This window comes from Triturus cristatus, chromosome 7, assembly GCF_964204655.1.
Source record: "Triturus cristatus chromosome 7, aTriCri1.1, whole genome shotgun sequence".
Classification (NCBI taxonomy): domain Eukaryota; kingdom Metazoa; phylum Chordata; class Amphibia; order Caudata; family Salamandridae; genus Triturus; species Triturus cristatus.
The window spans coordinates 1,192,934,124-1,192,948,190 of NC_140590.1; the positions used below are offsets into that span (position 1 = coordinate 1,192,934,124).

General features: G+C 50.3%; 1 protein-coding gene across 7 annotated transcripts in view; it reads right to left on the reverse strand.

Annotated features, from left to right (window-relative positions):
- Window positions 1-14,067, reverse strand: part of LOC146811566 (telomerase protein component 1-like) — a 1,575,504-nt gene that overhangs the window by 468,220 nt on the left and 1,093,217 nt on the right. For all 7 annotated transcript variants that reach the window (XR_014966741.1, XM_085618541.1, XM_085618539.1 and 4 more), the window contains one exon: window positions 3,605-3,758. Coding sequence is in view for 6 of the 7 variants with exons in the window: in XM_085618541.1 (XP_085474667.1) it covers window positions 3,605-3,758 (154 nt within the window). In the remaining variant the exon portion in view is untranslated. The remainder of the gene's footprint in view (window positions 1-3,604; window positions 3,759-14,067) is intronic.

Here is a 14,067-nt window from a genome sequence, read left to right on the forward strand (position 1 = left end):
TAATTCACCTAACAGAAAGTAGCCATGACCTTTTTACCCTCTTATTCTTCATTTCTGTTCTTGTCCCTGTATGAACCTTCTTCTCAACGCCATACCTCTTCTGCCCTCCTCAGGAGGTATATTCTCCTGACTTTGCCCCAGTACCTCCCTAATAAACTATTTTGCTTTTCATTCTCTCTCATGTCAACATTCACTACTGCATTTGAAACCAGACAATAACTCCTTCTTAAGAAAACCCACCTTGACTAAAATTACTTCCACAACCTGAGACCCATCACTAAATTTACGTTTTTAGATGAAATAATCGAAAACTCCAAACAGCTCTGTGGCCACATGACCACAAGGAACCTTCTGAACAATTTCCTGTTGCGGCTTAGGCCAAAATGCAGCAGTGAAACTGACACTCTCCAAATAACAACAAATCTGAGATAATATCCTCAGAATCCTGGTTGAAGGTGATGGTAATGTATATCAGAAGGGAACAGTTCCTCTCTTGGGGCCTGAGTAGAGTGTGTCAATGGCTTTCTACACAATTATAGATGGTATCTGGGGGGGATCTGCAAATTCAGATCATAATGCCCTCACACACCTGTTAGGGTGTCATGCTTCATCATTGGGCGCTCCTCGTCGGACCGGCGCTGCAATGTCCAACGGGCCTGGTTGAATCTTTATCGGAGATCTTCTTGATCTGAGAACGCCGTTTAGTGAGTGAGGTGTGTGGGGCTATAGGAGAACAATGCCTTCTAAAGTGTGCGGAATGTGATTCAAAATAGCCCCTAATCTTAGTGATTCACTTTATTAAGTATTCAAGGTTGGGACTAATTAAAAAACGGTGAGGCTACGTTAATGAGTAAAGGTATTCGAGTAGCCTTTAATTGATTTGGGTCAACATGTTTCTTGTCTGGTGCTCCAAAGTAGAGCGACACTTCTTCAGGACTGATATGCAATGACCGCTAATGGTCAGCCAAGGGATGTAATCTCCCCTTCTTAGTGCCAAGACCCTGAATCTAGGGTTCTTGATCTGGCGTTCCACCTCCTAGAGGTGGGATGGAATGCCTCATAGGTGAGGAAAGACGACCCGACTACTTGTCTTAGCCTCGTCTCGATCCAGACGAGGCTAAGACAAGTAGGATCAACTACGAACCCGCTGCCTTCGTAGGTAAACCCGTTCAAGTGGTCGGGTCGTCTTTCCTCATCTATGAGGCATTCCATCCCACCTCTAGGAGGTGGAACGCCAGATCAAGAACCCTAGATTTAGGGTCTTGGCACTAAGAAGGGGAGATTACATCCCTTGGCTGACCATTAGCGGTCATTGCATATCGGTCCTGAAGAAGTGTCGACTTTGGAGCACCAGACACGAAACATGTTGACCCAAATCAATTAAAGGCTACTCGAATACCTTTACTCATTAACGTAGCCTCACCGTATTTTAATTAGTCCCAACCTTGAATACTTAATAAAGTGAATCACAAGATTAGGGGCTATTTTAAATCACATTCTGCACACTTTAGAAGACATTGCTCTCCTATAGCCCCACACACCTCACTCACCAAACGGCGTTCTCAGATCAAGAAGAACTCCGATAAAGATGCCACCAGGTCCGTCGGACATTGCAGCGCCTGTCCGACGAGGAGCGCCCAATGATGAAGCATGACACCCTAACAGGTGTGTGAGGGCATTATGATCTGAATTTGCAGATCCCCCCCAGATACCATCTATAATTGTGTAGAAAGCCATTGACACTCTCTACTCAGGCCCCAAGAGAGGAACTGTTCCCTTCTGATATACATTGACATGCCTAGGAGCACAGGAACAGGACCTCTATAAATAACTAGCTCTGACGTCCCCCTTTTTGATTATACGCTGAAGGTGATGGTAGTCTATTACTCTATCTGGGTATGCCGGGCGGAGTTCTACACCATTACCAACAGCTCACTTTTCAACATCCTATACACAAGAATGGGAATAGAGACTAAAGCTCTGCTGTGATTACATTCATTTCATATCTCAAGATCAGGATCATCTTCTTAACCATTAAACTGTGGCATGCCACAAAGTTACACACACTCAACACAACCGTTTCAATATTTGCGTTATACTACAAGGTGCGATACTCATTCCCCATAAACCACTCAATACTGATCTTCTTTCCTAACTTAAATATAAGCTGTTGGGAAAGAAATAGAAGAAGAAAATTCCATCTCATTCTAGATTTTCTGTAAACAAAGAAAAACAAGACATTAAACCAAGCCTACTTCTAGACTATGGAACCAGCTACTGAAAACATCAGACTCAATCAAAACCTACTCCCCTTCAGAAAGAAAACTACAAACGTACCTGTTCAAGAGCCATCTACAAGACTAATGCATTATCCTCTAACCTTTCCTCTGATACTCAGGTTCTACTATGAAAGTTTTCTAAATATATGGTATATTCTTTATTAGAATGTACCTGCCTGCTCTTTCATTTAAAGCACTTTTCTGCCCTTATGGATAGTTATGCACTTTATGCATACCAAAAATAAATAAATAAAATAAACTACATTGCTCCACTTTTAACCTGTGGTATCCTCTTCTCTTTCATTTATTCCCAAAGACTGAGCATCCATTTTTATCTTTTGTACCCTCTATCCTTTAGTTCCCTATCCTATTCACTGGTCCCATTTCTGGGTCACTATTTTCTTAATATCTTCTACCATTCCTCTTCAATGACTCGTGGTCTCGGCTTCCCTTCTTTTTCCACTGCCTGGCATTCCCTTTTGTTCACTCACCTGTTTCTCATTTACAGTTCGGGTTTGGTTTACTCTTTTTGCTCCCTCTGTTCTACCTCATCTACATTGCACTTCAAAGTTCTGGAAGGGGCTTTCCATTAAACACAGATCTGTGCTCCTAAAAGTCCTGAACACCTAATAAAACAAAGGGTATAAACTGCTCCGTTAGTCTGTAAGCAGCTTTCCACTCTTCAATGTTATTTCAGTTCCAGGCCTTACAAGTACATTCATCTGTAGAGGACCAAGATACAGACGAAATGTTCTTGTTTGTCACCTTACTCTATAGTCTCAGCTCTGGCATGATATGAATGGTCCATATTATTTTCATATACACAAAAAAATGCCCTGGCCTGAAGTAAATTTTTACCTTGTGCTTACTTGTGTTCCTCTAGTCCATTTTAAATTTGTATCTGTTGTACTATCTTTCTTTTCATGCTCTTTACTTTTCAAGGACATTGCCCAGGCATATTGTGAATTTTTCTCTTTTGTTAACTTCCATATCTGGTTCTCGCTAATAGTACCACCCTCCCTATTTACACATCCCTCCCTCGATCCCAATCCTATATCCACAGTTCTGGATGGTTATAATCTTTAGTTTGAGTACTCTCTCATACTATTGTAACTTCATGTCAAGACCTGGTCCTAGCATATTACCTGTTCACCCGGTTATCTTTTTTAAATGACTAACTTTTTGTTACTCCAGTTTGTTCCCTAACTCAAACCCTGGACTGATGTACAAGCTTTTTTTTAATTTATCTTCCATATCTCAGGCTCTTGTTTTTGCCTAGCTTACGCATTTCCACTTCATCCTCGCATTCTGGCCGTGGGACTTACCTGTTGATACTCTGTAGATCTTCACACCGTCATTCTGGTACCCAACCGCAAGGTATTTGTTGTGGGGGCTGACTGCCACAGACAGAGCCGGAGAGAGGGGTCCTGACCCACAGACCTTGTGCAACTGGCCGAGACATCCAGCCCAAACTTGTACCTGCAGAAATTGGAAGGTCAGATCATAGTTGTTAACTACACCTGTACAGTATTTCTTTAAATACACAGCTCTCTGGCACCAAGGCAATGTATTTGCAAAACACAGAAAACATGAAATTAGGTAAATAAATACAAAAAATTGTAATTACATACACAAACATATGCACTGAAGGTAAAAAGGGCAAGTATAGCCTTCCATCCTACCTGCCTGGTGCAAGACTGTAGTATTAACTTAGGACCTCATTGTAAAGGCCACAGTAATCCAGATTCAGGTGAAACAGGAATTTGCTTCTGAACCAGAATTACAACTGGCGAGCAAATACCGCGCCCAATGCTTTTTCCTGGTGTTATTTTTTTAATTGACACCTGGTGAAAATTTTGCAGGGCAAAAACCCAATATTCCAAGTTTCGCTGTTTGAAATGAAGGCATGGTGATGAATAATGTGGTATTAGTGCAGTATCATGGATTCTGACCTGCGGACTCAAAGATGTGGTAACAGAGCAAGAGGGAAAAAGCAAATCTTGTGGTACTGCTAATTCTTCACATCATATTACCGCAGCCTTTGGAATGAGGCCTTAGTATCCAACTCTAAGCTTGTTCTCAACTGTGATTACTTCTCAGTGTGTACCTTGGTGTTTCTGAATAATGTATCCCAACCGCTTATTCTAAGCCTTTACCTGTATTTTACCTGAATTCTTTACGAAAGTACAATAACCTTATCTGGCAAGTCCCATCATATGGCAAGTTATTTTAGAGTCACAAATTTGTAGTATTTACACGTTAGGTATCTAAATGTCTCTGCTCTCTTTCCCTTACAGCAGTTATATCAAAATTATTAAATTGTTATCACCAATCTACCTCCTTTACGAGGCAAACTTGTTTAATTCTCTGTTAATATTTTGCCAGTGTGCATTAGAGAGCTACACATGGTACCCTATGCAAGGTCTCAGAGAGTTATACAGTGGTGAAAAACCTGTTCTTGGTTTTGCGCACCCCAATCACCCTTGGTCTCAGCACCCCAATTTTCCCTTGGCTCCACTGCCTCAACTCTGGATTTTTAGGTCTCATGCCTAGAGGGGTACTGCGCAGCAGGGCTCACGCAGCGCGAGACATTTAGTAAGTGAAAAACGGGGTATTAAGGCTGACTTAGGAATCGCACACGCTCGTGCGTGTGCGATTCCTTTTGTGCTACGCGATTGGCCTTTGCGTGCGTCTTTTAATTAAAGACTGCATGCAATTGGCCAAAGGCGGGCGCATTGCTCCGCCCATGGCCTATTGGGGTCTATTACGCGCTTGGTGCGCGTAATAGACACCAATAGGCCATGTAGTTTCAATTATCGTGCCCAGACACGGGCGCGATAATTGAAACCACGTGTGTGGCTGTGGCGCGCGCGCACCACTTGTTTGAGCTGTTTTTGTACCTGCAGAGGGAGTTACAGGTATAAGATCTGCAGAAAATTTCCAAAATCTACTCAAAATGGAGACATCTACGTTTCTGCAGGTACATCTTGCTGCGTATTTAGATTGTCTCTGTGAGTGTGGTTCCCTAGAGAGGAAGGTATCTGGTTCGCCCTCTTTCCGATGTAAACATGGAGCCCCTGAGCCCTGGCAGGGCCCCCTCAGACAGGCTTGTGGCCCGCGCACCGCTGGGACTTGTAGGTCTTCACATTTGAAAGTTGTAAATGTTTGATGCTCAACGTGAGAAACGCCGCTGCTTCCGGTGCCAGGCCAGGATAAAGGTGCCCTGTTGGCAGGGGGCCTGCTGGAAGCTCATATTCAGCTCTGTCCCCTAGAGCTGTACATTCCTTTCTGTAGAACACGCATACCTCGTGGCATTGAACATTACAAGGCGCTCTCCCGCAGAGGGGCGCCAGGCCTCTCAAGGCGGCTTCTTAGAGTAAGAGAGGGTGGTGCTCCATGTAGTGGGTGTGTTATTCAGCTACCCCTTCAGAGCGCAGGAGTGGGACCAATGCCGGTTTCACCAACTCAGCCATCCTTGGATCTCCTCCACCCCGCTCTAACCACCCGAAAACGAAGAGCTGTGCGGTTGTGTGCACAAGGCGCGAAGGATGGGGGCAGGGGGAATGGGGTGATATGGGAGATACTTGGGAGAGTGCAGACATCACAGGATGGGAAAGGAGCTTGAAGGGAGGTAAAACAGGGAGAGGGTGTGGCCTAACGGCTAGTGCGGCCGCCCTCGTAGCTGGAGAACCTGACTCGAGTCTCGGCAAGTACGCTCAACATCCTGTGACTCTGGGCAAATCACTTCACCTACTCGTGCCTAATAAAAATGAACGTGTCCGTCTGCAATGCAACTGTTCATGTAAAGCGCGCAGATACCTTCTGGTGGTCGATTTCTACTAGTGCTTTAAATAGACAGTTACACAGTAACTGCGCTTCTTTAATTTGGAAGGGGTAGTATCGGCACTGCTCCAGTGCTTTTAATGGAAGAATAGAACTTAGCAGCAGACGGATGCTCTGGGATAAGAAGTACCTGCACTTACATATTTCCACGTCAAGTACGGGCACCGATGCATCTATTAAGGCTATTTATTAAATGCAAACCAAAAACGCTACAGAATGTTTAGAAATAGTGTTTAGATCACCTTCCATAAACACTTAGATCGCCCAAAGTTTACACTCAAACACAAGCGATTGGGAGTAAAGGGAGCCGATTATACAGAGACATTTTGCCTCCTCGTAAACAGCGGAGGTCTGCCCGGCCATCCCCGTCCCAGCATTCGGAGGCAGAGGGAGCGACAATCAAAACATTCTTTATTTTATTTTTTGCAGACTGCGCCGCCTGGAGAGCAGTTTTTAGTTTAATATAGTTTACGTGAAGACGAAGGTGTGTAACAAAGTCAAGCGACTTTGATGGTTATCATATAAAACAGTCCGAACTGCTTTAAATGTAAGGCTTCCGTGTCGAAGTGCAAAGTTTACTGTGTGACATGCAAGCCGTTGGAAATATGCCACACAACTCCACTGGAAACTAGTAGCTATTGCGCGGGCAAAGTAGCTCAGTGGGTTAAGCACCCGCTGCAAGGTCCATGCTGAACTTGCTTTCCCCATGGGTCGCGAGGTCGTCCCCCAGTATTACTCTAGTGTCTGGATCACAAATATCTATTTTTCCCTCGCGGCACCTGCGTGTAGCCCTTTTCTGAGTGCTCCCAATCTCTGTTGGGAACGGGATGTGGTGCAGTGCCCAGGATCACACAACTCATTGAAGCGGGAAAGCTCCACCTCTGATATTGTTACCACAGTATAAGACCTCCCTCGACCCAGCCGAGTTAATTTTAGCAGCTGTTAATTCACACTGTAGTGTGCACTCTGGAGAACCGCAGAATCCCGCCATTCAGCAGCCACAATTAATGTCCGGCTGGAGGACTGGCGCGATCTGAATCTTCTGATTATAGGGATCTGAATTAGTTGTTCTGCACAGGGCTTTAAGTGGGATGAAAAAACTGGGGGGTCTCTCATAGGAGCGCGGCAGATGTAATTAAGGGCGTGGCTTAAAACACTTAAGCTAAAAATCTGTGCTTAGCATAGTGTGCTGCCCCACTGGTATTTTTTTTTTTTTTTTTTGAAACCGTTTATTGCAATCTCAAATATATACAGGTATGGGCCTACAACCTTCCGGCCGGCCGCTAAAGTGACGATGGCAAATGACATACATACAATGAGGCACTTGGCTCTGCATAGACACTAAGGCAGGAGGTATCAAACGCGTGGGCCATATGACTCTAAGCCCACAATACGGTTTCATTTTATACAACACAACAACATAAAAAACACACACCCGCAAGGCAACCCACGATCAAAAATGACAGCACATGCTCCTCAAATGGGGGACCCCAAGCCATCCACAAAAATCCAGAGAGGAGAAGGGGAACAGGTCCGGGACTGGGTGAACACTGTGCCCGGGACTGAGGGAGGGGGTCAACTAGGGGGATGGAGCTGGTGAAGCGGGAGGCAACAACGGCGGCTCGCAGATACCCCCGCGGTAGGCGTTCCAGGGGCCCCATATCTTCACCCATGCCCCAGGCTTACCCCGCGCCACATACACCACCTTTTCTCGGAACATGCACCAATCCATGTGTTCTTTCCAGGCCGACACCGCCGGGGGCCTCTGGGATCCCCACAGTTGAGCAATGTCACGTTTAGCCACCATATATCCCAGAGTCACCCATCGCGTCTGCGGGACCGAGTAATCGGTCGGTTCCCACACATTCAGCAAACATCTCCTCGCTTCAGGCAACAGTGCGACATGCGTAACCGCTCGCAGGACCTCATGCACCCCACGCCAGAATCGCTCCACCCTCGGACATTCCCACAGAATGTGCAAAAAAGTCGCCAACACACCACACCCACGCTTACACAATCCATCCTCGGCATAGCCCATTCGCAGAAGCCATGGCCCCGTCATGTACACCCGGTGGAGTATCTTAAGCTGGACGAAACGAAGGCGAGCCGGGATGGCCACCTCCTTCGGAGAGGCCACCGCGGAAATCCAGTCCTCGTCGTCCAACTCCAGCCCATCGGCAACCCAGGCCTCGCGGAGGCCAGTCAGTAAGCCCGAGCGATCATTTATCAATTTCTTGTAAATGAGGGAGATCGTGCTGTCCGGAACGTGGCCATCTAGCACTCGATCCTCCAGGGGGGAGGACTCCGGGATGGAGGCCGCGTCTGGGAAGACGGAACCCAGTGCGTGACGGACCTGCAGCTACCGAAAGTATTCACTGCCCCGCAGCTGAAACTCCGCCTGCAGCATCTCGAATGTTTTGAATCCTCCCCTCGTCCAGAGATCCCCCACTGTACTGATGCCTATCGTGTCCCACTGCTCAAAGCCCTTCGAGGTCCACAGAGAGCCCAACCTCTCAGACGCATACAACGGTGACGCCCGGGTCAAACGGTCCTTCCAGCCCATAGCTGCATTGGCCGCGTGCCATACTCGCACCATGACACGCGTGGGTCCCGTCAAGCGGGAATCGGGCACGCTAGCGTAGAGCGCCCGATTGTAGTCGCCACCGGGCAGGAGCATCTTGTCCATTTCAAATGCCGGGTTTAGGGCGGGCCCATAGAGGCCATGATTAATTGCAGCTAACTGGGAGGCCCAGTAATACCGTTTAATATCCAGAAGGGCAATCCCTCCGTCGTACCACGGGAGCGTCAACTTTGCCAGGGCTATACGCGGCCTCCCGTCCCAGAACAGGCGGCGCTGTAAACCCTCCACCTCACGGAAGTAGCGCGCCGGGATCAGGTCCATAGTGTTCTGGAGGGCGTACAGGAAACGCGGCAGTGACATCATCTTGAACAACGCCGCCCGGCCGAGCGGCGAAAGCGGCAAGCGCCGCCAGCGCGCAACATCCTCCTTCAAGCGCTGGAGGGGGGGAAGCAAATTTCGCTCGTAGCGGGCCACCGGGTCCAGCGTAATGTAGACACCCAAGTATCGAAATCCCTGCGAGGCAATCTGGATCGGACAGCCCCGCGGGAGGACAGGAGCCTCCCCGGAAAGCACATAGACACAGGATTTAGCCCAGTTGATGACAAGGCCTGAATTGCGGCCAAAAGAGCGCAGAACATCGACCAGGACAATCAGTGATTTGCGCGGGGAGGCTAAGTACAAAAGGATATCGTCAGCATAGAGGGACACGCGGTCCTCATACTCGGGGGTCCAACGGAGACCACGGATAGAAGGGTGCCACCGCAGCCACTCCGCCAGGGGTTCCAAGGCCAGTGCAAACAGGAGCGGCGACAGGGGGCAACCCTGTCGCGTGCCCCGTCCCAGCACGAATGGGGCCGAGACTCGACCGTTCACCACCACCTGCGCAAGTGGGTCCGAGTACAACAATTTGACCCAGCTGATGAATCCCGGCCCAAATCCAAATTTCGCCAGCATCGCCCAGATGTACGGCCACTCGAGCGTGTCGAACGCCATAGTGGCGTCCAAGGACGCCAAGATGGCCGGCTCCCGCACGAACGGAACACGCGCTAGCACGCCGTGCAGGCGTCGCAGATTAAGAGCCGTATTGCGATGGGGAATAAAGCCGGACTGCTCTTGGTGGACCAGGTCGCCCACCACGCCGACCAGCCGGTTGGCGAGCACCTTGGCGAGGATTTTAGACTCCGCATTCAAGAGCGAGATAGGCCGATAGGATGTGACCCGGTCTCGCGGTCTCCCCTCCTTGTGGATGACCACGATGGTAGCCAGACGCTGGTCCGGCGGGAGGGAGCCCCGCGAGTGGGCCGCAAGGAACATTGCGCGGAGGTGGGGTGCCAGTACATCCGGTCGCAGCTTGTATAACTCGATAGGAATGCCGTTCGGGCCCATGGCCTTGCCAGAAGCGACCGAGCGGATGGCGAGGGCAATTTCGTCCGAGGTGGGGGCGGCATCCATCAACTCCCTGTCCTCCACAGAAAGGGAGGGGAGCGCGATGTCACGCAGCAGGGCATGGGAATCCTCCTCCGAGCAGGGAGAAACCGGGGAATATACCTCGCGGAAATAATCCGCGAAGCAAGAAACAATGCCTTCCGGCTCAGTAACACGCACACCATCCATCCTCTCAATCAACGGGACCACACGACTAGCTCTCTCCTTCTTATCCAACCACGCAATCAACTTGCCAGCCTTATCACCCACATCATACAATCGCCCCTGTTGCTCTCTGCTGAGGCCCCTGGCCGCCTCCGTGACGAGGGCCCTATAGGCCGCCTGCTTAAGGTGTAGAACGTGCAGCGCAGCGTCAGTCACCCCACTCCCCAGATCACCCTCCAATTCAGTAATTTCGGCCTCCACCCGGGTCACCTCCTCCTGTGCGCGCCTCCGGGCATGGGAAATAAGGGAGAGGGCCTCCCCTCTAAGTACCGTCTTGAAAGCCTCCCACAGGGAGATAGCCGACCGGACTGACCCCACATTCTCTTCAAAATACCGTTGCAAGGATTTGATCAAGTCAGCACGAATAGTGGGGTCACGCAGGTACCAAGCATTGATTGGAGCTACCCTGCCCTCCCCCCTCGGGAAGACATCAAAGTGCAATAGGAGTGGGGAGTGATCTGAAATGCCCCGAGCCAGATGGCGCACCTCCCCCACTCTCCCGGCATAGGCCGCAGGGACAAGGATATGATCAAGCCGCGAAAGGCTACCATGGGCACCCAAATGGAAGGTGTACTGCAGCTGAGTGGGGTGCTTTAAACGCCAGCAGTCCACCAATCCCAATGTGTCCAAAAGGCCAGACAGCCACGCCTGTGCCCGGGGGAGGTCCCTAGGGGGATACCGATCCATAGTCCCAGAAACCACCGCGTTGAAGTCCCCCCCAACCACCAGAAGCCCCCCCGGAAGGTCGAGAAGGAGGCGTCCCAGGTCCGCAAAGGTGGTGGACTGTAACCCCGGTGGGACGTACACTGAGACAAAAACGACTACCCTGCCCTCCATTCTCCCCACCAAGACAGTGTAGCGTCCCCTCTCATCATGGCGCACCTCGTCTATTTCTAGCGGGAGCGAGGTCTTGACCATAATGCCCACCCCTCGTGAGCCTGATGTGAAGCCCGAGTGGGCCACCAAACGATAGCCACGTCGATTCATGGCACAAAAGGAGTTACCAATAAGGTGCGTCTCCTGCAGAAAGACCACATCAGGCGAAATCCGTTTCAGATACTGCAGGACCACACCCCGCTTAATCCTATCACCCAGTCCGTTAACGTTCCAGGACAACAAAGTCAGGTCCCTACCCCCCATCACATACAGAAGCCATCATTTGTCCCCCCGAGAGCATCTCAAAAACACCAATACAATTACGGGTTTGCCTTGCGGTAAAAACGAACCACACCCCACCCCAACCCACCCATCCCAACAGAACTCCCCCCACCCTGCACCCCTGCATGAGCCCAAACAGCCCCCCCAAAGTGCAGTGTGCCTGTCGCCCCATAGATAAGAAAACTAACTAGTCCCCCAGAGGAGGAGGGAGATCCCCCAAGAGACCCCACACGACCTCCACAGGAGGGGAACTTACCCTAACAGTCAATGGTGACAATAACACAGTCCAGAGCAAGGCATACCATTAGTCCCTCAGTCCTGATCCGGCGGGCCCTCCCCACCAACCGCTCCCCCCCCCCACCCCCCCGGCCCCGATCTCCGGGCAAAGTGTCCAGCCAGTCCCCGGCCGCCTCGGGACGATCAAAAAAGTGCGTGCGGCCATCTACCTCCACCCTCAGCTTAGCTGGAAAAAGCATCGCATATTTGAGATTCAGGTCCCGTAGGCGACGTTTGACACCCAGAAAGCTCAGTCTCTGCTTTTGGACCGCCGGAGTAAAGTCAGGATAGAAATTGATATCCATGTTGTCAAGTTTGACCGGCCCTTGGAGCCTAGAAGTCTGCAGGATAGCGTCTCTGTCCCGAAAATTGAAGATCCGGGCGATGAGAGGCCTCGGAGGGGTGCCGATCTTAGGCCTACCCCCGGGGACCCTGTGGGCACGTTCCACTGCAAAGAATTTACTCAGCCCCCGAGGCTGGAGATGGGTGAGGACCAGGTCCTCCACAAACAGATCCGCTGCCTCTGCCTCGCGTCCCTCCGGCACCCCGATAATGTGGACGTTGTTTCTCCGGGCCCGACCCTCGGAATCCTCCAGTCGACGATTCATCAGGGCGCTCGCCTGGCCAAGCCTGCGCACCTCCTGTTGGAGGGCCGCCACGTCAGTTGTGAGGCCCGAGGTAGAGTGGGCCAAAGAATCGACCCGGTCATTTGTTTTCGACAGATCGGCTCTCACGAGGCCCACGTCCACGAGGACCGAGTCGATCTTCTGCGCCAGAGTGTCAAAGCGCTGGTCCACCGAGGCCTTCATCTCGGCGATGGTGCCCATGACGTCCCAGAGGGTCAGGTCCGTGGGCAGAGAAGGAGCATCAGTCGGGCCCGTGGGGGATCTACGCAGCGCCTCTGGAGATCCCTTCTGGAGGGTGTAGCGGTCCATGATATTGGATTGATGGGCCGTGCCACGACGGGTCGACTTCACCTTGGCCCGGTCGCCATCTTGTTTTGTGGCCATGTTCACAATCCCCAAATCGAGCCAATCTCCTCAAAAAAAGGGGGTAGACAATCCCGTTCAAGGGCTCCGGGGGGGGGCGACCACCGCTACTCAGGACGGATCGCAGCCAGCGGGCCGGCAGGGCACCCCAACGAGGCCACACCACCGCACACCGCTCCGCAACCCTACCTCGCCTGGCAGCAAGGAGGGCGCAAAAGCGAAAGCGAAAGTGAAAGTGCGGGGCACGCGAGTCGCCCAGCCTTGCCCGCCGCTGTTGTTCGCTTTGTCGCCGGATCGCCCCACAACTCCAGTACGGGGGGCCGGTGTGGAGAAGGCCGCAAACCTCTATCGGTGCTCCCGCCGGTGTCCGAAGTCCGATTTAAAAACGGAAAACGGGCGTCACCTCAGCTCGGGTTCACAAGCACAGTCCCCTCATTCAGGACAGGATTCGGTCAGGATTTATGCAGGAGGTCGCGGAGGTCCTCGGGAGCCTCGCACCTACGCGGCCATCTTGGTTGCGCGCTAGGCTCCTCCCACCCCCCACTGGTATTTTGCTCCTTCTGTCCATACATCCATATATATAACACAACAAGTAACATTACACCTACAACAAGCCAGGACTATTGGCTTTGTCATTGGGTATTAATTGCATAAGATAAATACGCAACAGCTATAGTTGTATATAATATTGACAATGCTACCGTTCTTGTGGCCGAGATTGTAGCGTAATGGCTAGAGCTACTGACTTTTGAGCTAAGAAAGCAGGTTTGAGCCTCATGTCGGCTCAACATTCTGTGATTCAAAACATGAATATGTCCTTGTGTAATGTAACGTGCTCATGTTTACTCTAAATAAAACTGAAAAACGAGTCTCTTTGAAGTTACTTCAAAAGCAGTGATGGATAGTATTATCGCAGAGTTATGCTACCCCCACACTCCCCACTCTAAAGGTAAAAATGGAGAGCCCGGTAGGGACCTGTCTTGGCACCTGCTTTTAAGAACTGCCAGTCTTGGCCCACCTAAAGCCCTGGTTCTGTGCATAGGCAAGCCACATGTTTTTAGTAGTTTAAGGTAAAAGTTGTTCCATTCTTATTTTTTGTTCAGTGCTTAAGCCCGGGTGCAGATTTGGGATGAGAATTCTGATACTGGAATGATATGGCCTCTCTGTGAGTTCTGGTAGCTAAATATGGAATGTGGTGTTGGAAGAGATAATTTGTACTGAAAGTGACTTCTGATCAGTTAATATGTGTTCTACATAGCAGGTCCCAAAGCTGGATATGGGCTGAAGGGTT